This window comes from Engraulis encrasicolus, chromosome 15 (genome assembly GCF_034702125.1).
Source record: "Engraulis encrasicolus isolate BLACKSEA-1 chromosome 15, IST_EnEncr_1.0, whole genome shotgun sequence".
Classification (NCBI taxonomy): domain Eukaryota; kingdom Metazoa; phylum Chordata; class Actinopteri; order Clupeiformes; family Engraulidae; genus Engraulis; species Engraulis encrasicolus.
In genome coordinates, this window is record NC_085871.1 from 45,411,417 (window position 1) to 45,433,096 (window position 21,680).

General features: G+C 44.8%; 2 protein-coding genes across 2 annotated transcripts; both read left to right on the plus strand.

Annotated features, from left to right (window-relative positions):
* Positions 1 to 1,100: 1,100 nt before the first annotated feature.
* LOC134464686 (piggyBac transposable element-derived protein 4-like) lies at positions 1,101 to 5,135 on the plus strand. Its single transcript, XM_063218055.1, has 2 exons — positions 1,101 to 1,365; positions 2,546 to 5,135. Exons 1-2 carry the CDS (start codon positions 1,163 to 1,165, stop codon positions 4,200 to 4,202), a joined length of 1,860 nt encoding a protein of 619 aa, XP_063074125.1. The 5' UTR covers positions 1,101 to 1,162; the 3' UTR covers positions 4,203 to 5,135.
* Positions 5,136 to 8,149: 3,014 nt separating this feature from the next.
* Positions 8,150 to 17,615, plus strand: LOC134464687 (piggyBac transposable element-derived protein 4-like). Its single transcript, XM_063218056.1, has 4 exons — positions 8,150 to 8,446; positions 11,794 to 12,513; positions 14,408 to 14,812; positions 15,913 to 17,615. Exons 1-4 carry the CDS (start codon positions 8,265 to 8,267, stop codon positions 17,579 to 17,581), a joined length of 2,976 nt encoding a protein of 991 aa, XP_063074126.1. The 5' UTR covers positions 8,150 to 8,264; the 3' UTR covers positions 17,582 to 17,615.
* Positions 17,616 to 21,680: the final 4,065 nt, after the last annotated feature.

The window sequence follows — 21,680 nt, forward strand, 5'->3', positions numbered from 1 at the left end:
TCAGTCCTGATGAGAGCGAGGATTCCGGTGACCATTTATCGGATTTTGAGTGGTAAGTGGGCAGGTTGCAAATGATCGATTATTTCATTAATCATTAGTTGATGGCCTTATCGATCGACTTACGATTAATTGATAAGCGGCGTCCGTCCGTGTGTGTCCCTGAAATCTCAATGTTTCTAAAAAAAAAAATCCTACTAAATCTAGAAAATGTAATTAAAAATTTAGATAAAATACCACATTTTTATTTGAATTCTACTTCAATTATTTAATCCACAGGTGATTTAAATATTCCCACTATTCACACCCCTCTTCACATGCCCATTTCACCTGGGTCTCTTGTCAGTTGAAATGTCGATTAATTGTGATAAATGTTTTTTAATCCATTATGGCAATGATCGATTAAAGTTGATTAATCATTTGCATCCCTAGTAAGTGGGCATTGTGTTTTCATAACCAAGATCTGGAAATGCACTGTGAATGTCGTTGTTGGGTAATTAGACGCCACTCGTGGCAATACTACCTACTTTTGAGAGCGTCCTTAAAACCAGAACATACTGACAGGCTGGTGTTTCTGGCCAGAAATCTGTCCACTTAAGTTTCATGCCATTGCCTTTACATAATTACTACAATTCATTTTATTTTGCTCATCCCATATGTAATTAATTCCTGGTTACATTTCATCTTGTTATAATTTTTTAAAAAAAATGTGCAAAAAATCAATAATCGTGATTAATAATAGTGATTATGATTTTGACCAAAATAATCGTGATCATGATTTTTTCCATAATCATGCAGCCCTAACATACAGCCAAAAGATCCATTCAACATGATTTAATCTGTGCCCTGTGTGCATTTTATGTTTATCATATTTTTTCTCGCTTTCTTCTTCTGTCTCTTTTCCAGTGGGAGTGACGAAGAGTGGCAACCTCAGGCGACACCTGGTCAGGCAAAGAGACGTCGGGAGGAGGAGGAGGAGGAGGACAGTGATGACGAGAGTGATGAAGAGGAAGAGACAAACCAAGGCAAAGAAGGAGGCGGAAGGGGAAGTCGAGGAGGAGGCGGAGGAAGAGGGAGAAGGGAAAGTCGAGGCAGAGGAAGAGGGAGAAGGGAAAGTCGAGGCAGAGGAAGAGGGAGAGGAAGAGGAAGGGGCAGACCAAAGAAAATGCCAGAAGACGACGTTGTAGGAGTTGAGGAGCCCAGAGGACAAGGCACAGACGGCCTGAAGAGTGTTGAAGGAGCAGGAGGAGAGGTCCAAAAACCAGGAGAAGATGGAAAAGCGGTGTTGGATGACACGGAGGAGGAAGATGTGGACGTGAATGAGAGCGAAGATTCCAGGGACGAAGATGAAGACCCAGATATGGAGTGGTAAGTGGGCATTAGGTATGACTGACGGGGGTAAGTGGGCATTAGATATAAGGGCCAAAACATACCAAGGCGGAACGGAACGGTCGCAGGACGGACGCGGTCTTTCTGCTTAGTTTTGGCCGGTGTGTTTTTCTCTGCCTTTCACACTGACAGCGTCGGCGTGCGCGGCCAGTCCTGTTCAAAACCCTCCCCACAGCTAAAGCTAGCGTGCTACTTTGCCATTCATTTGAATGAGACACCGCCGGTTGCCGGCGTGAAAAATACGCTGGAGTTCTATTTTCCAAATGCAGCGCGGCGCGGAGCCGGCTCCCGCGCCGCTGACGCCCGACTACCGCCGGTTGGTGTGTAAGGACAGATAGGTTTCAATGTATTTTCACCGACGCCGGTAAAAAACGCGGCCGTTCCGCGACGCTTTACCGCCTTGGTGTGTAAGACCCCTAACAGGGTTAAGTGGGCATTAGGTATGACTGAGGATTTAGGTGGGCATTGGGTATGAGTGACGGGGGTAGGTCATTAGGTATGACTGAGGTTCAAGAATTTACCGAGCAATGACAATGAGGACACTGGGCTCAGTGGTGTTTGGCACCCTAGAACAGGGTTTCCCAAACTTAGGAATATTGAGGTCTATTGGAAAATGAGGATTCCCTAAATGATTCTGCATAATGTGCAATGACTTGTGCAGTGAAGTCATATTTGAGTACCCATAAGTACACCAAAACATTTGATTAGGGGGTGCGCATTGCTATGTACAAGGGGGTGCGCAAGGAAAAAAGTTTGGGAACCGCTGCCCTAGAAGTTTGAGATGTTTGAGAAAGACAAGCCAGGGGGGAATGGGCCAGGGGAACTTCATTGGGTGCATCCCAATATGTGACCTTGCCTCCTCCACTTGTGCTTGTCTCCTCGTCCCGCCTCCTGGCCCCTCCTCCGTGGAGAAAACGATAAAGTTTCCCAGCTGTCAGCCTCGCCACAACAACTTTTGAGGGACTGTTTTTCATTCACCATCCCAATTGCAAATGAGAAAAAGACTTAACAATTGAGCTTTTGCAAGATATTGAAATATAATGCTGTTGTCAGTGATGTCATCATGACGAGAAGCAAGTGGAGGAGGCAAGTGGAGGAGGCAAGGTCGCATATTAAAATGCACTCCTTGTGTTGTTTTTCTCTCCTGATTTTTTTTCAGTGATGGTGATGATGCAGGCTGGGTGCCTTCCAGGCAGGAAGCAGAAGGTGCTGGGGAACAGGAAGAGGCCCCTGCTGGATCTTCATCCTCTCAGAGGAAAGCTGCTGGACAAGGCCTAGGCTCTACAGGTGCTAACGAAGAGGGTGCTACTGCACCCTGGTTGGACGAGAGCACAGAGGACCACCTGCCGCCTCAGCCCGAATTTCAGCCTTTGCGGACGCCTGGCCCACAAATTGCACAATTGCACACTGCACTGCAACTCTTCAGGCTGTTCTTTACTGACACCATGCTGACCACTGTGCTACGAAACACCAACAAATACGGAGCAATTCATCACACTGACCAATGGAGCGACGTCACACTTCCAGACCTTTTTTCATACATGTCCATGGTCATATACAAGGGTTTGACACAGCTACCTACCAGTGAAGACTACTGGAAACGTTCCAAACCATACAACCTGCCTTTTCCCAGGTCCGTGATCACTCGCAAGAAGTTCACACGGATTTCCACGACACTTTGCATGAGCGACCCCGATGACGATGCTGCGAACGATGCGCGGAGAGGAACGCTCGAATATGATTGCCTGCAAAAGATTAAGCCCATGTACACGGAACTGCGGCAGGCTTGCAAGACCAACTTTCATCCCTACCAGGACATCCGTGTGGATGAGAGAGCGATGTACAAACTTCGAGAAAAGAAGGGATGTAAATTTGGTTACAAGATGTTTTTCCTCACGGACTCTCGATGCGGCTACATATGGGATTTCCACATGGGTGAGAACAGAACTGCGTTTGCGGCCGGATATGGCCTCAATTATCACATGGTGATGGGGCTGCTGTCCACGGAAGTTCTGGGCTCAGGGTACAAGCTGTATCTGGACAGTTTTTACAACTGCCCAGAACTCTTCAAGGACCTCTTGCAGAAAAAGATCTGGGCCTGCGGCACCATCGGGCCACGTTGCAAGGGCTTCCCTAGTACAAACAGGCCTGGCTCGCTTGACAAGAAGTCTCCACGAGGTGCCATCAGGTGGATCAGGGAAGACCCCCTGTTGTTTGTGCAGTGGAGAGACAATTGTGATGTGCAAATGTGCTCCACCATGCACCAGGCCCACGCAGGAGAGACCGTCCAAAGGAAGGTACCGGTAAATAGAGTTAATGGGAAGTGGACGACCGAGGACATCCCAATTCCGCCAGCAGTCAAGGACTACAACACGCACATGGGTGGGGCTGACCTCCCGGATGATGTCATTGGCTCCTTCAGCCTCCGGCAAAGAAGCCTGAGGTGGCACAGAACCGTGTTTTTCAACTTCATGGACATCGCAATCGACAATGCCTTTATTCTACAAAAGTGGATTGCCTTGAGCAAAGGGGAAACGCCACAAACCCAGAAGGTATTCCGAGAGGATCTGTTGATTGAGCTGTCAGAAGCTGGATCCCAACCCACCCCCAGGCTCGTAACTCCGCCATCTTCCAAGCACGGCAACGGCATGCACCTGCCAGTATATTTTAGTGGCGATTCCACGCTGGGCCGCAAGAGGTGCTGTGTTTGCCGACAAAGGACCCCCATCATGTGCAAAGTTTGTGACCGCTGCTTCTGCTGTGTTCCAAAGCGAAACTGCTTCACCAAGTGGCACAGTGAGAACTTAAACCCCTAAACTTTGGGGTTGCAGAGGGTTCGAATCCCACCCTTGCCTCTCCGGGCTTGTGACCACCCGTTCTGCTTGGTCCCAAGGCGAAACTGCTTCAGCCAGTGGCACAGGGAGAACAGTCTTCCCAGGTTGTTTTTGCCATGTATTTTTCACGTAAAAAGAAAGACATTGAGCATGAACTTTCCTTGAACGTGGGGGTAGCCGTGGCCTAATTCTTAGGCAGGTGGTCTCAAGATCAGAGGGTTGCAGCTTCGAATCTCACCCTAGCCTCTGCTTACACCTCCATCCATGACTGAAGTGCCCTTGAGCAAAGCGCCTAACTCCACATTGCTCCAGGGACTGTAACCAACAGCCTGTAATGCAGAACTTCCCATGAACTTGTGGGCAGCCGTGGCCTAATTCTAAGGCAGATGGTCTTAAGATCAGAGGGTTGCAGGTTGCTTTTAGTCAGGCCAAGAGCAATGTAAATATTGTTTCTGATCCCTGGAAAAATCGGGAACTCCTCCCACTTTGTCCAAAACCAGTCAACCAGTAGCAAACCTAGGGAGGCGGGTCAACCATGCCGTTTGGGAAACATGAATTGCTATGCCCATTACAATGACCAGGATCTCGGAAAAGGCTGAAGAAGGGGGAAAAAAACCCTCAGGTACTGACAAGTCCAGGGTAGTGTGAGCATTACAACTGCATGTCGGAATTGACTAAAGTCATCCTTTAAGTCATCCAAGAACGATGTGAAAGACTGGTGATCAAAATCCAGGGTTATTCTACCAAATATTGATTTCTGAACTCCCAACTTCCCAACTTAGAGCATCACTATTGTTTTGATTTAAAATGAATATCATCTTGTTTTCTTTGCGTTTTTAAGATCTGAAAACATGGCATCATTTGTGTTATTTTGACCATTTTTAACTTTCTGCAAATAAATGCTCTAGGCCAGTGTTTGTGTTTCCCAACCTTTTTCGTCTCATGTACCCCCCGAGCCTTTTTGTTGTGCCATGAGTACCCACTAACTCATGTATTACTTTGCTTTTTCTTTTCCAGTGTGACTATGCTCCATGCATTTCTTAGAATGAAATTTTTCCAAGTACCCCCTGCAGTGTGCTCGCGTACCCCTAGTGGTACACGTACCCCTGGTTGGGAAACACTGCTCTAGGCGACCGCCTTGTCGCAGGCCCTCGACATACTGTACCCATTTCATCTAAATGCATTTGTCCTTAAAGGGACACTGTGTGAGATTTTTAGTTGTTTATTTCCAGAATTCATGCTGCCCATTCACTAATGTTACCTTTTTTATTAATACTTTCCACCACCATCAAATTCTAAGTATTCATTATGACTGGAAAAATTGCACTTTTCATACATGAAAAGGGGGATCTTCTCCATGGTCCGCCATTTTGAATTTCTAAAAAATAGCGATTTTTAGCTGCAAATATTACTCTACTTGGACCATACTAGAAAATATTTGTTTATTAGTAAACTTTCATGTAAAGATCAAATTTGACAATAGGCAGCCCAGTTTCAATGAGCAGCATAGTTGCAGTACCCTTTTTGACCATTTCCTGCACAGTGTACCTTTTAAGGTGATACTGTCCCATTTTTGGAAATAAGCTTATTTTACACCTCTCATTGTGTTAAATGATTGAGTTTGACCTCTCTCCTGTACTTTCAACCGTTGTCTGAGTATGGCAGTGCAAATTTTACTTCCATGCTAGCAGTTAACATTGAGTCCTATGAGACCAGTTAGCCGCCAGCTGGTCTTATAGGCCTCAATGTTAATTGCTAGCATGGAGGTAAAATGTGCACTGCCATACTCAGGGGGTGTTCACTCACGCCTAGCTACTAGCCACAACTGGCTAACCCTAACCATGGGCCAGTGCAAAATGAATGGGTGTCAATGGAGTTTTCTACCATTATAATTTTTGTGATTTTTTTTATAATTTTTTGTCCTGAAATATTAATATTAAGTTCGAAGCTAGAAATAATAAGACCCCATTTGAGTAGCATTTCGATTATTTTGCGCCACTAGATTATTATATACTGGGTCACAAAGCTCAATTTTTATGGGGCCAAACCCATAAACATTAGCGCGATGCTAGCGAGTACAGGTTGAAATCTTCTAACCTGCTGTAAAACTACACACCTGAACGATTTGTCAATACAGCCTATTGTTAAACAACAGTCATAGTGCTTACCAGGAATGTTTTGTTGATGATATTTGTGACTGGAAATCGCAGTAGCAATGTATTTAGCATGGGTTCCCCTTTCCATTCCATACATTTTCCCACATGAAGGACTGGCCTACGCTCGTTACTGCGGTATGCATGCAAAGCTAACTGGCTACAATGGGAACCAATGAGACTGAGCCTTCTCCATGTTAGAGATTCTCTGGCCATACTCAGAAAACGGCAGGAAGTACAGGAGAAAGGTAAAACTCAATCATTTAACGCAATGAGAGGTGTAAAATAAGCTTATTTCCAAAAATGGGAAGGTATCACTTTAACACTCCATGATCTTACACACACACACACACACACACACACACACACACACACACACACACACACACACACACACACACACACACGGGGAAGTGAATATGAAGAGGGACCCTAAAACTTTTCATACTTGTGAACTGCAAATTCACATGTTTCCCTCTTGTAGAGTAGAGGACAGTATCAATTCATCCCAGGGTTAAATTAAGGTGTCAAGTAACATACACACATACATAAATACAAAAAGACAACATTACCATTACCAGTAGGCCTAACGCACTCCTGTAGACCAGTGTCGGGGAAGCATTACCAGAGAGTGACGGCGTTACAATATGCGACCTTGCCTCCTCCACTTGTGCTTGTTTCCTCGTACTCGGAAGTAATACGTCATGATGACATCACTGACAACAGCATTATATTTCAATATCTTGCAAAAGCTCAATTGTTAAGTCTTCTTCTCATTTGCAATTGGGATGGTGAATGAAAAACATTCCCTCAAAAGTAGTTGTGGCTAGGGCTGACAGCTGGGAGACTTTATCGTTTTCTCCACGGAGGAGGGGCCAGGAGGCGGGGTGAGGCCACAAGCACAAGTGGAGGGAGCAAGTCAGTGTGGTTCTTAACCTTTTTTCTTGAAGCACCCCCTAACCTGTGCCAAAGACAAGCCGTGCACCCCCAACCCAAACGTCTACACATGCATACGCACTAAAAAATTATTTAAATGAATAATTACAATGATTCTTGCTTTAGACATTAATCAATACTTTAATGATTTTACATTAGGTCCAAGACATGTTATAATTTGGTCTTGATTGGGTCTAATTATAATTTTTGGCAGCAGAATTTTGGTCACAACCTCAACACAAACAAAATTCCGTGCACCCCCTGAAATGTCTGTCGCACCCCTAGGGGGTGCCCGCACCCCAGGTTAAGAACCACTGGGGGGTTCCCAAACTTTACCTTGACAAGGCCCCCCATATACTAGATTCCCCCTAACATGGGCCGACGCTGTGCCCCACTATTTATTTTCTGTGCACCCGGTTTCACAACTCGATGAAGTTGGTTCATTCCTTCTACAGAAGTACTACAGAATACATTATACATAATAAACACTGTAAAGAAGAAAATGGGATAGTTTAGGTTATGTTTTGTTTATTTAGGTTATGTTTTGTTTACCTCTCTCTCTTTGATTCTCGCTTATTTATAGATATTTGTGGAGTTGGGGGGGGGGGGGTGGAATTACCTGAAATAGGATTTCTAATTAGCATTCAAAGACACAGATGGACAATTTTAGCTTAATCAAATTCCCAGAAAAGCTTTGCAACATATCTAGGACCAGATTACATGGTTTCAAATGATATAAACAATGTTTAGGGGAAAAGCTCTCTGTCTCCCAAGCCACTAGAGGGCGGTACTTCCTCTTCATCTTTGAATCCAATCGTTGTTGTCAGAGAGCCCAAAAAACACCGCCACTCACTCACTTTCCAAAACGGAATGCAATCTTAAATGTGTCTACGTGCACTTTTAGTGGTGTACTAATTGTGTGGAAGGTTGTGGTTCATTTCCGCACTTTGTTACAATGCCGACAGGACTAGGCCAATCGACCATTGTTAAAGAAGAAGAAAATGAAGAAGAACAACAACAACCTGAAAGGAACCCCACGCCTGGCAGCGGCGAGGGTACGGGCATATCTTTATCTCTCGTAATTAAAAGCGAGGACACTGGAGCTTTCTTGGAAGGCAAAGACTACAAGTTTGATAGGTGAGTTGTTGTTATGACAAAGTAATAGGTGTAGTGAAGTATTACCGTGTTGTTACTTAAACCGTAGGCACATGCTCGGTGTTGCATGCACGCTTGCATGGATTCCCTGATTGACGCTCCCAACTCAGGACGCTCCCATTTCATCTCGCTCCCACTAGCCAGACTATCGGTACCACCGCCATATGACGGAGCCAGTTATCTTGTTGATGTTAGTTTTTTGTTTCTAACCCTAACCCTAAATTGCTTGTATGTGGCAGTATATGATAATACGTGAAATATAATCGGGTGGGACCGCACGTCCGGGAGTGATAGAAACACCTGGGACCGCACGTCCGGGAGCGATCTCAGCTGGGAGTCTCCATCCCCTTACCCTTGCATGTTTACAGTGTGACCAAACTCAGCCTCCCCTTTTGTGTATTTCTTTTCCTGGTCCTGACTGACTTGTCTTCACAAGATAACGCTTCTGTAATATTTCATTTTCAGTGTATGGATGATGTATGTATGTGAAAATTAGAAAAGAGAACTATTTAACTTGGTAGCTGGCTATGTGTGAGCACACGGGGGAGGGGAGGATCCCCGCGTCTGGATGGGTCAGCTGAGTGATGCACTAAAGTGGACGAGGTGGAGGGAGGCATTTTGGCGGGTTCTGATAGCTTATTGTCTGAATCAGAGATGCGTAGGCACAGTGGTGTAGTCTACGTAGAACGCGGGTATACGGAGTATACCCACTTCTAAATTTCAGGGATTTCAGTATACCCACTTAAAATTGATTGATTTTTTTCAATTGTTTTGAATAGCACAAATATATACAGTATACCCATTTCAAAAAAATCTTAAATATACAGTATACCCACCATAAAAAAGTAGACTACACCACTGTGCGTAGATGAACAAAAAGTAGTAGGCCTAGTCTCGCAGTGTCTCTACTTCATGGTAGGCCACTGTATGCAAGAGCAGTTATTTATCAATAGTGTTGGACAAAGTTACTCAAAAACAGTAGTCTAACATCACTGATAAGGCCTAGGGCCTACATGTTACTTTTTCTTCAAATTAATACACTAATACATACTACTATACAGCTCCAGGCCACTTTATTAGAATAGCATGAAAAAGTTGATTTATTTCCATAATTCCATCAATAATGTTAAACTGTCATGGATTATAGATTCATGGTCCAGTTTTTAACTATTCCAATCATTAAATTGTTTATTTTTACACATTTTGGTCTTCCAGCTCAAAAAAAACATGAATTGGGGAATTCGCATCATTAGAATATTGTAATAAAATCACAATTTTCTTCATCAAAATTTGTTTCACATCAGTGCACATCAAATCAGTTGAAATGTGGTACTTTCTACACAACATGCAATGTTCAATACTTGGTTAGGACTCTCTCTGTCTTAATATTATTAATAATAACGGCCATGATGCGTTTAACATTGAAGTCAATGGCAGAAACAGTGCATGGGAGTAATGGAAGGCCAGCTATCCTTGATGCTTTGCCGTCAGCTGTTTTTGTATAGCTGACCTGGTGTCCCACACTTCACTCTTCAATATACCCTGTAGATTTCCATGCCACGTTTTGTCGCTAACTCACCGGTTTAATTCTAAATCACCAGAAATGAAACCCCATTGAAAATGAATGGGGTTTTATTTCTGGTGAGTTAGAATTAAACTGGTGAGTTAACACCAAAACATAGCATGGATATCTATGGGTATATTGAAGAGTGAAGTGTGGGGTACCAGGTCAACAAACAAGAACAGCTGACGGCAAAGCATCAAGGATATCTGGCCTTCATTACTCCCATGCACTGTTTTTGCCATTGACTTCAATGTTAAACGCATCATGGCCGTTATTAAGACGGAGAGAGTCCTAACCAAGTATTGAACATTGCATGTTATGTAGAAAGTACCAAATTTCAACTGATTTGATGTGCACTGATGTGAAACGAATTTTGATGAAGAAAATTGTGATTTTATTACAATATTCTAATAATGCGAATTTCCCAATTCATGGGTTTTTTGAGCTGGAAGGCCAAATTATGTAAAAAGAAAAATTTGAATGATTGGAATAGTTAAACAACTGGGCCATGCATCTACAATCCATGACAGTTTAACATTATTGATGGAATTATGGAAATAAATCAACTTTTTCATGCTATTCTAATAAAGTGGCCTGGAGCTGTATTTTGGCATTGCACTACTTCTGCATTACTTTAGCTACTCTGGCCAAAAAATAGGTCCAGTTACTATTCTTTCATGCTGAGCTTCACAAGCCCGGCGGGCTAGACCATTCATTATGAATTACTTGGGAAGTAATGCATGTGGTCAGTCTGGTAAAACCAGGCTACAAATTCACTGGGCTTGGATCATTCTTCTGTGAGCAACATAAATATGCTAAACTTGCCGCAAATAAATGCTCTAAATTTGGAGCAAATGTTGTCAGTAGTTTAAGCTATAGAAACACATACCAATAAGTAGTAAAACCAGAAAAACTGCTAATTCGACGTGTTTTCTCAATGTTTTTATTTTCTGTTAGTTCCTGCTGTCTGTTAGTATTTGGCACACCTTAATATGTTTAACACAATGTGCAATTTCAATACTGAAGACATTTAGACCGGAAATATATATATATTTCCCAAATGGATTTTGTAACTTCAAATAAAAAACAGAAAAAAGGGCATCACAGAAATATTGGCACCCCTCTTTAATATTTGATGATTGCATATTCTTAGACAGCAATGAGTGCGTATACATGCAGTTCAGTATCCCGAATATGATCGGGATATTAAGTATCCCGAATTTGCGTTTGCGCATTTAAACACTTAAACACCAAGTGCTTATTCGAGATACTGAGAAATCGAGATATGCTAGGTGGAGTTCTCCGAAAGAAGCCGGGATACTGACGCATGTATACACCTTATCCCGAATGCAGGGGCTTCCCATGGAACGCTGTTGCTGGTATCCAGGCTACACGCATTTGAAGAGAATTCTATAACGGCCAAGAATGTAGACTGGGATATAACGTTCTGTGCGCATATAAACACATTATCCCGAATATGATCATAACGGGGATATGCCTCATATTCGGGATACTGAACTGCATGTAAACGCACTCAATGGCAGCCTCCAAAGGTTTTTTATATTCACCAACGAGCTTCGTGCACTTCCCCGGTGGTGTTTCCCCTACTCTTCCTTTGCAGTATGTCCATCGTATTTAATCACAGGATTGTTTCTCCTAATAACAGATTTCCCCCAAGATTTTCCACTGGCTTTACATCCGGAACCATTGCTTGCCATTTAAGAACATGTCACAGTATTTTTTTCTTCTCCTTTGTGTTTGTTAGTGATTGTGAGGAAGAGTGGCAGCTTCAGGCCTATGGTGGCAGAAAAAGACGTCGGGAGGAAGAGGAGGAAAGGGACAGAGATGAAGATGAGGACGAGGATGGAGATGGCGACGAAGAGAGTGAGGAAGATGATGATGATCACGTACTGGTGGTGATGAAGAGGAGGCGTGGAGCGGCGGCACGACCAAGAGGCAGAGGAAGAGGGACAGAAGCAGGACGAAGCAGAGGAAGAGGACGAGGAAGAGGAAGAGGCATAAGCCAAGAAAGTGGCAGAGGCAGAGCCAATAGCAAGGAGAGAGGCGGAGGTAGGGGAGGAAGAGGAAGAGGAAGAGGGGGAAGCCGAGGAAGAGGAAGAGCGAAGAATGGGGAAGTCCCAGAAGACGTAAATGTAGAAGGACGAACGAAGAGAGGAAGAGGAAGAGGCAGGAGCAAAGAGAGAGGCGGAAAGGGAGAACGAGGCCGAGGAAGAGGAAGAGGTGGAAGTCGAGGGAGAGGGAGGGGCAGGGGAAGACCGCAAAATGACGAAGTGGAAGATAACGACGTAGAAGAAATAGTTCCGGAACCCAGAGGCCAAGGCACTGACAGGCCGAAGATTGTTGAAGATGAAGAAGAAGAGATGGAGGAAGCCGCATTTAACGACTCGGGTGAGGAAGACATCAGCGAGAGCGAGGATTCCGGTGACCATTTATTGGCAGATGAAGAGGACCCAGATTTTGGGTGGTAAGTAAGATATATTTTTCAACCACAATTTTTTTCTTTTTTAAATCAAGTTCCTGTGCAAATTCATTGTAATAATAATACTACAGTAAGAAAAGTGTTGGCTATCTGGGGCAGATTGTGGCCCCTAGGTTTGAGCCATAACTAGCCTGTGCATTAATCCAGGCCTAAATTGTTTGCTAGCTAGCTACTGTCGGAGGCCCGGAGCCTTCTCGTCGTCGCGCGTCTTGATTTTCATAAGCATTATTGCTATGGTAACCAAGGTGACTAGGAGGGTGTACTGATGTCATAACAGCGTAGTACTGTCTTGGCTGCGAGGGGAGTCACAGGTCAGTACTGGAGGCATGATGGTAAAGTGCAATGCCACTACTACCAGGGTTGGAGTGTGGAGCAGTCATAGGACTGATGCTGTGTTCCATTACCCGTACTTACCGCCCTTTCCGCACTGTGTTTGGGTACGCAGGGTGTTCCATTTCTAATCGCGACGGTAAAGTGTACTGTAAATTACCCGGATAACGCCCCCAAAACGGCCATTTTTCGAAGTGTGGTGTTACTGTACACTTTTCGCACTCAACGGCCGCCATGTTTGTGACGTAGTTGAGTGCCAGATCTGTCAAACGGTTGAATCTCCGTGATAACAGCATAGTTTTGATTCCAAAGACAATCGCCATGTGTATTAGAGGCAGGGGTAACTTTAAAAAGTGTTAGCATAAGGAACAGTGCCTTCCGTGTTGAATTGCATATTGGCGGTTGGTAAACTCGGATGTCACGCGACCAACCGTCATTTCCGTTAAGTGTATCAGACAGAACAGGAATCGGAATGTACTCGCCTCGTGAATTGCGGAGGGTGGAAAGGGTACTTCACTGCACTCAAACAAGGTACACAGTACAGAGGGTGAATAATGGAACACAACAACAGTGAATGTTTGTCAGCTGTCCTTAATTAGCCCCCGCAATTACTGCTGACCGACAGCTGCAGTTAATTTGACCTCACACTGAACACTGAGGCTGTTCCAATCTTCGTACTTTCCGTCCTTCCCGCACTGTGTTTGGGTACGCAGGGCGGTTCCATTTCTAATTGCGGCGGTGAAGTGTACTGTAAACTACCCGGATAACGCCCTCAAACCGGCCATTTTTTGAAGTGTGCAGTTATGTACACTTTTCGCACTCAACGGCCGCCATGTTTGTTACGTAGTTTCCTCTCTGGTTGAGTGTCAGATTGGTCAAACTGCCGAATCTCTGTGATGACAGCATAGCTTTGATTCAAAAGACAATAGCCATGTGTATAAGAGAAAGGGGTAACTTTTAAAAAATGTCAACATAAGGAACAGTGTCTTCCGTGATGAATTGTATATTGGCGGTTGGTAAACTCTGATGACACGCGACAACCGTCATTTCCGTGAAGTGTATCAGACAGAACGTGAATTGGACCTGCACTTCACCCTCAAATTTAGCCGTTAAGTTGAGGGTGGAAAGTGCACTGTATCACAGTACACAGTGCAGAGTGTGGAGAATGGAACACGTTCACTGACAACAGGATCCTCTTTTTCGACCGATTTTGCGGATTACAAATATTATCCATCATGGTGTCGCACCCACTGACCATGCGCACAGAGTTACTTTTCCATCCACTCGTGTCCTCAGGCCACGCCCCCGTACTACACCGTGGACAATGCATTTTCCATTGAGTGATAGTTCTTATCCCAATCTACTTTCTTTGATGGTAGCCTAGTCACACACGGAAGACTCTTAAGTAGGAAGAGTGCTTAAGGAAAGAGTTGGTCAATTTAGGAACTGATTCGGATGAACATATACCCAAAAGAGCCATTTGGCAAACTGTAGTCTGTGCCCTGTGTTCATTTTATGTTATGTCATATTTTGTCTCTTATTTTTCTAGTGAGAGTGACGAAGAGTGGCAACCTCAGGCGGCAACCTCTGGTAAGGCAAAGAGACGTCGGGAGGAGGAGGAGGAGGACAGTGATGAAGAGGAAGAAACAAACCAAGGCAAAGAAGGAGTCGGAAGGGGAAGTCGAGGAGGAAGAGGAGGAAAAAGGGGAGGAAGTCGAGGCAGAGGAAGAGGGAGACTGAAGAACGATGAAATGCCAGAAGACGACGCAGTAGAAATAGTCGAGAAACCCAGAGACCAAGACACAGGCGGCCTGAAGACAGTTGAAGGAAAAGGAGCAGGAGAAGGAGAAGGAGCAGGTGGAGAGGGGCAAAAACCAGGAGAAGATGGAAAACCTGCGAACGTGAATGAGAACGAGGATTCCAGGGATGAAGATGAAGACTCAGATTTGGAGGGGTAAGTGGGCATTGGGTAGCCTGGCGACACCATCCTTTGTACTTCCACCCAAAGCTTTTGACTCTGTACAGTAGGTCTCCGTAAGTCTGGCCCAACCTGCCTAGCTCGGTTCGTTCGTGGTTCTGCCAAGAAGCAAGCAGCCGAGTAGTCAGAACTCACCCTCAGAGTCCGTTACTGATTGGCTATGGTAAGGTCAGACCATCTGTGGAAAGGTCCCACCGTCCGTGGGAATGGATTCCTCTTCGCTTTTTCCAAACTTGCATGACAAAAGTCAAAGTCAAACGTGGCTTTCACCCAGGCTAGGCATTAGGTATGACTGAGGTTCAAGAATGTACTAGTATTGCAATGAGAATGAGGAGCCTGGGTTGATGAGTGGATGTGCAAAACGCACACCAGAAACAGAGGTGCTGGCAACCAGTAAAACACTTGCAGGAGGAAATAATAATAATAATAATAATAATAACTTTGTTTTATATAGCGCCTTTCAAGGAACCCAAGGTCGCTTTACATTGGGCCAGGGGAAGGGCCAGTGAAGTTAAAGTCCATATGCCTCTGTGAATAGATAGGATTTAAGGTGCTTCTTGAACATAGCCAGTGTGGGGGCCTGGCGTATGTTGGGAGGTAGACTGTTCCAGAGCGTAAAAAGCTCTTTCACCAACTGTACGAAGTCTGGCTCGGGGGATGATGAGATTGTCCTTTTCAGAAGGCCGCAGAGACCTGGACTGGGAGTGGGGTTGGAGGAGTTCAGAGAGGTACTGAGGAGCAAGAGAGTGAAGTGATTTGTATTGTATTGTAGGAAAGAAGTGCCGCACACACTCGATTTGAATAAATGTGACCTGAGGAAGGCCGACAGGCCGAAACGTTGTCACATTAAAAACTTGTTCATTTAACTCGAGAGTGGGCGGCACTTCTCTCCTCCTACAAATGAGGACCCTGGGCCCCTTGAAGTTTGAGAAAGGCAAGCCAAGGGAATGAGCTCATTGTAATGCCAGGAGAGAGGTGAATATACAATACAGTCAAGAAGAGTGGATGCATATTGCTACCTCTTTTTTATTTAAAGCTATTTCATTGTTTTGTTTTTCTCTCCTGCTTTTTTTCAGTGCTGATGACGATGCAGACTGGGTACCTTCCAGGGAGGAAGCAGAAGGAGACGAGGAAGAGGAAGACGAAGAGGCCGCTGTTGGATCTTCATCCTCTAAGAAAAACGTTACTGGACAACCGCGGGGCAGCGCAGCATCCAGAGTCCAAGGTTCTACAGTTGCTAACAAGGCGGGTGGGCCCTGGTTGGACGAGGGTACAGAGGACATCCTGCCGCCTCAGCCCAACTTCTGGCCTTTAAGGACGCCTGGCCCACAAATTATGCAACAAGGATACAAAACACTGCAACTTTTCAGGCTATTCTTTACTGACGGCATCCTGCGCACCGTGGTGCGAAACACCAACAAATATGGAGCACTGCATTACGCTGACCGATGGAGCGACATCACACTTCCAGACCTCTTTTCATACATGTCCATGCTGATATTCATGGGGTTAACACCGCTGCCCACCGTTTCAGACTACTGGAGACGTTCCATCCCATACAACCTGCCTTTTCCCAGGTCTGTGATCGCTCGTCGGAAGTTCGAGCTCATCTCCCGGGCGCTCTGCATGAGCGACCCCGATGACGATGCCGCAAACGAGGCGCGCAGAGGAACGCCCGAATACGATTGCCTGCAAAAGATAAAGCCCATGTACACAGAGCTGCGGGAGGCTTGCAAGAACAACTTCCATCCCTACCAGCACATCCGTGTGGATGAAAAAGCAGTGTGCAGAAGAGTTCAGAAAGACAAGAAAAATAAATTGGGTTTCAAACTGTTTGTCCTCGCCGACTCCAGATGTGGTTACATGTTTGACTTCTATGTTAATGAGGTCAGATCTGAGATGGCACCTGGAAAAGGCCTCAGTTACGACGCAGTGATGGAGTTGGTGTCCACCAAGGCTCTGGGCTCAGGGTACAAACTGTATGTGGACAATTTTTACAACAGCTCAGAACTCTTCAAGGACCTCCTGCAGCAAAAGGTCTGGGCCTGTGGGACCGTCAGGACAAAGAACAGCAAGGGCTTCCCTACAGACAGGCCTGGCTCGCTTGACAAGAAATCTCCACGAGGTTCTATCAGGTGGATCAGGGAAGACCCCCTGTTGTTTGTACAGTGGAGAGACAATTGTGATGTGCAAATGTGCTCCACCATGCACCAGGCCCACGCAGGAGAGACCGTCCAAAAGAAGGTGAAGGTTGCTGGTGGGAAGTGGTTGGCCAAGGACATCCCAGTTCCACCAGCAGTCAAAGACTACAGCAAACACATGGGTTTGACTGACCACTCAGATGCGGTCATTGGCAACTACAATGTCTGGCTCAGAACCAAGAAGTGGTACAGAGCCTTGTTTTTCTACTTCATGGACATTGCAATCGTCAACGCCTTCATTCTGCACAAGGAGATTGCCTTGAGCAAAGGTGAAACGGCCCAAACCCAGCAGGCCTTTCGAGAGGATCTCTTGATGGAGCTGTCGGAAGCCGGATCTCCCACCACGGTTGTCATGCCTCCCACAGCTCCCATACGCGGCATGCACCTGCCAGAGTATTATTCGGGCGATTCCACCACGGGGCGCACGAGGTGCATCGCTTGCCGGCTGAAGTCCCCCATCAAGTGCGTGGCTTGCGACGTTGTGTTGTGCTTGGTGCCTAGCCGGAACTGTTACAGCCAGTGGCACAGGCAGAAAATTCCCTGAACTTGTTGTTAGGCAGGTGGTCTTAGTCAGTGTTTCTCAACCTTTTTTTAGGCGAGGCACCCTTTCAAGGTGAACATTTTCAAGGCACCCCAAGCATCGCATCCGATACCACAAAAGCTAGAAAAGTAACACATTTGTAGACGTCACATGCCCTACGTTCAAAGTTGCAGCTGACTGGGGTGACCTATATTTACTTTATTGTGCGTAAATGGCAGATGAAAGATTCCACTGACTAGCATTAACTCATCAATTTAGACAAATATGTATTAGGCCTATATTCCATATTTTATTTATCAGCCACGTTTCCGCGGCACCCCTGAGGGGGGCCCGTGGCACCCCAGGGTGCCCCGGCACCCCTGTTGAGAAACGCTGGTCTTAGTGATACTGTTCCATTTTTGGAAATAAGCTCATATTGCTCATTCCCTTGAGTTAAACGATGGAGGTTTATCTTTCTCCTGTACTTTCAACCGTTCTCTGAGTATGGCTGTGCAAATTTGATCTCCATGCTAGCAGTTAACAATGAGTCCTATGACACCTGCTGGTGGGTTAACTGCTAGCTTGGAGATAAAATGTGCACTGCTGTACTCAGAGAATGGTTGAAAGTAGACGAGAAAGGTAAAACTCAATTATTTAACTGAAGGGGATGTGCAATATGAGCTTATTTCCATTGACTCTCACTAGCTTAGATACTTACTCCCTCCTTAAAACAAGACAATGCCTAACATGAAAAATAAGACTCTTTACCACCTTTATAAACCCAAAAAAGTTGCATACTCCTTTAAGCAGAACTTCGCCTGAATTTCCCCCAGATCCAACAACTGCTCCTTAACGTAAATAAAGACTGTAAATAATAACAACACTTGCTGCTAATTTACAATTGTGTCTTTCTCCGAGAATGTGAGGCAAGTTTTCAGTATTGTTTTGTAGGTTAAAATTGAGTACTTCTTTTGCAAAGATTAGAAAATATCGATGCCTTGTTTATAGTTTATATTTAGCATGTTCAAGCAGAAAGTGCATCTCAGTCTCAACCTCTTCAATTCTGCAGTGACCACAGAGCCTCTGGATGTAGCTCTGTGGATGCATTCAGGCCAACTGAGAAGAACCGTGCCAGACGGTGCCCGTTTCCCCATCTAATCGCTAACCGACTTTTGTGTTCACGCCACAGATCTTAGGGTTTGCAAATCGGCAAGTTGGTTCGCAGTGCGAACCGCAAAATACTTGGTTCTTTTCCGCGAACCGTGATGACATCGTGGGCACGGCCGGCAGCAGGTTCATCCTAGTAACGGTCACGTGCGGGAAAAGTTCAGTGCCCGGTTTGCAGATAAGCACTTCAGTGCTGAACGTAACTGGTGCGGGCACCGGCCCCGATCTGTTCGGCCTGAAAACCCTATGTGAGACTGCTTTTTAAAGTGATATTTTGTCATTTTTTGGAAATTACTTCATTTTACGCCAAGGGCGCTCACGCTGAAAATTTCAGTTGAGCCAGTACATTGAAAGTGCTAGGATGATCCCCTAACAATGGCGAAAAATGCAGTGCTTGAATGATGGACACTGCACGCACTGAACGGCGGCCATTTTGACAATGACACGGAGGATGTGGCATTCAGTTCAGTAGAAGAGTTTGGTCAACAGTCTCCTAATTCTGTAAGTTATGTTGATGGGACACCAACCTTTTCATGCCAACCAAAGTATTGTATGTGTGATTGTTGTCCTTTGGGGTGAAGGACAGAAATACAAGCACCAGACGCTGTGCATTGTAAACAGTAGCCAACTCATATTTTGGCAAGCTAATGCCATGCTCAGCCGTCACTTCCAGCAAGGGCACAGTGCATGGTGCTCAAATTTTTCCACAACACTATGCACGAAAGACCTCAGTGCACTGTGTGCACACTGTGCACTGACAAGAGTGCGTTATTTCAGACATAGCCCAAGTGTATCAGCCTAATTAGTCACGCCCAGTGATTGGATACTCTTTGCTGAACTCTATAGAATATCCAATCACTGGGCGAATATCCAATCACTGGGCGTGACTAATTAGGCTAATACACTTGGAAGGACACTGGCCTAGGTTTTGAGAAGGACCCACTGTCCTGTCAAATAAAGGACCCCAACAAAAAGCTTTAAAAAATGAATTAAAAAAAGCGAAGAAATGTAATGTTCAAAAGAACAGTGTTGACATCTGTCTTTGGACACAATAAAAACTGGCTCTGATGAACACTTTTAATTATATATTCAGTGTTAAAATGGTATTTTGGACTCCACCTCCAGGTCATTTTTACCAAACAACTGATTACCATTGATACTGTCCCATTTTTTTTTTTTTTTACTGATTTTACACCTCTCGCTGATTTTACAGTGTCTTGTCCATTGTATGTATTTGATCTTAGGGAAATGCACAAAAAATCCCATCGACTTAAATGTTGACATGACAATAAACTTATTGAACTTGAAATGTATTGGTTGTTCTTTCCTGATAATAATTCCTGACAATTATTTATTTTGTTTTGCTGACATTGACATTGGGCAGTCATGGGTGAGCGGTTAGGGCGTCAGACTTGCATCCCAGAGTTTGCCGGTTCGACTCCCGACCCGCCAGATTAGTGGGGGGAGTAATCAACCAGTGCTCTCTCACATCCTCCCCCATGACTGAGGTACCCTGAGCATGGTACCGTCCCACCGCACTGCTCCCCATGGGGCGCCACTGAGGGCTGCCCCCTTGCACGGGTGAGGCAGTGGCATAAATGCAATTTTGTTGTGTGCAGTGTGCAGTGATCACTTGTGTGCTGTGGAATGCTGTGTCACAATGACAATGGGAGTTGGAGTTTCCTAATGGGCGTTCTTTCACTTTCACTTGAGTAGGTTGTTCCCCTCTCACCAGAATTCACTCAACTGCCAACTACAGTAACATCTCATTCCTAAACCGTTTGGTTCAGTATGATATTGGTCCACCTTTTGCAGCTATTGCAGCTTTTATCCGGCCCCCGATATCATTTTAATTATTTTATAATATTTATAAAAAATAATATAATATTAGTATGCTTGCCATGCGGCAAGCATACTATTGTTATTGTACCGTTTCTTTTTATTATTATTATTAATTTTCTCCTTCCGTCTACGATCCATTCGTTTTGAAGAACCGCTCAAGGTAGAAAATCCGTTCAAAGACCGAAACGTTCGGCTTGATAAGACGACCAGGTCTTGTATTTTTCACAGGGGTACCTCAAACTCTGTAGCGCCACCAGCAGGTCAAAGTTGCAAGTACATTACATGCTGTAACTTTTGAACCGTTGGTCGGAATTTCAAAAACTTGGTATCCCCGGAATCCTTGGGCCAGTCCGAATCCAACGCACCCTATGACGTCATTTTCCGCCGGGAAAGTTTTTCCGCCATTTTGAATTTTGTGAAAATCAACTAAAATTATGCCCCGCCCACAATTTTCAACCGATCGTCACGAAAATGTTATGAGGGAATCCTATAACTGAGATACATCTACCCTAAAAGCCTTGGAAAGATTGATCAAACCGTCTTTAAACAGGAGCCAATCAAAGTTGGCGGCGAAGACGCCAAACAGGAAGTGAGCTCATATCTCGGCAACGGTTACTTGTATTAGAACCCAACTTTATATACATCATCAAGACTATCCCCAGAGGGAACATAACAATTTTCGTGTAATTGTGCCACTAGGGGGCGCTACAATAAGCAAAAATGTGTTTTTGGCCATATTGGCCCGTATTGACCTCAATGCATCAAACGCTTGGTATCGCTGAAATCCTTGGGTCAAGCCGAATCCAACGCATACTATGATTTCATATTTACAATCATGAATTTCCCGCCATTTTGACATATTTAAAAATCAATAAAAATGAAGCTCCGCCCACAATTTTTGTCTTTTCGTCTTACAACTTTTATCAGACCACCAATGGACTATTCTGCACCTATGTTGAAATTTACAGAGCAATAGCTGAAAGCATCGGCGCACAGCAGCCAATCAAAATTGACATTAAAGACCAATAGACTGTCCAAACAGGAAGTTAGCTCATATCTCTTTAACGCCTTAACGGTTCTTAACGAAATTTCTTACACTTGTTCTCCAGTACAC

Bases quoted from the DNA above. Each gene is read 5' to 3' on its own strand.
- LOC134464686 (XM_063218055.1), top strand. From the start codon at position 1,163: ATGCCAGAAGACGACGTTGTAGGAGTTGAGGAGCCCAGAGGACAAGGC. The intron at 1,366-2,545 runs GTAAGTGGGCAT...ATTTTTTTTCAG, and splicing joins GAAGACCCAGATATGGAGTG to TGATGGTGATGATGCAGGCT.
- LOC134464687 (XM_063218056.1), top strand. From the start codon at position 8,265: ATGCCGACAGGACTAGGCCAATCGACCATTGTTAAAGAAGAAGAAAAT. The intron at 8,447-11,793 runs GTGAGTTGTTGT...TGTGTTTGTTAG, and splicing joins AAAGACTACAAGTTTGATAG to TGATTGTGAGGAAGAGTGGC. The intron at 12,514-14,407 runs GTAAGTAAGATA...TTATTTTTCTAG, and splicing joins GAGGACCCAGATTTTGGGTG to TGAGAGTGACGAAGAGTGGC.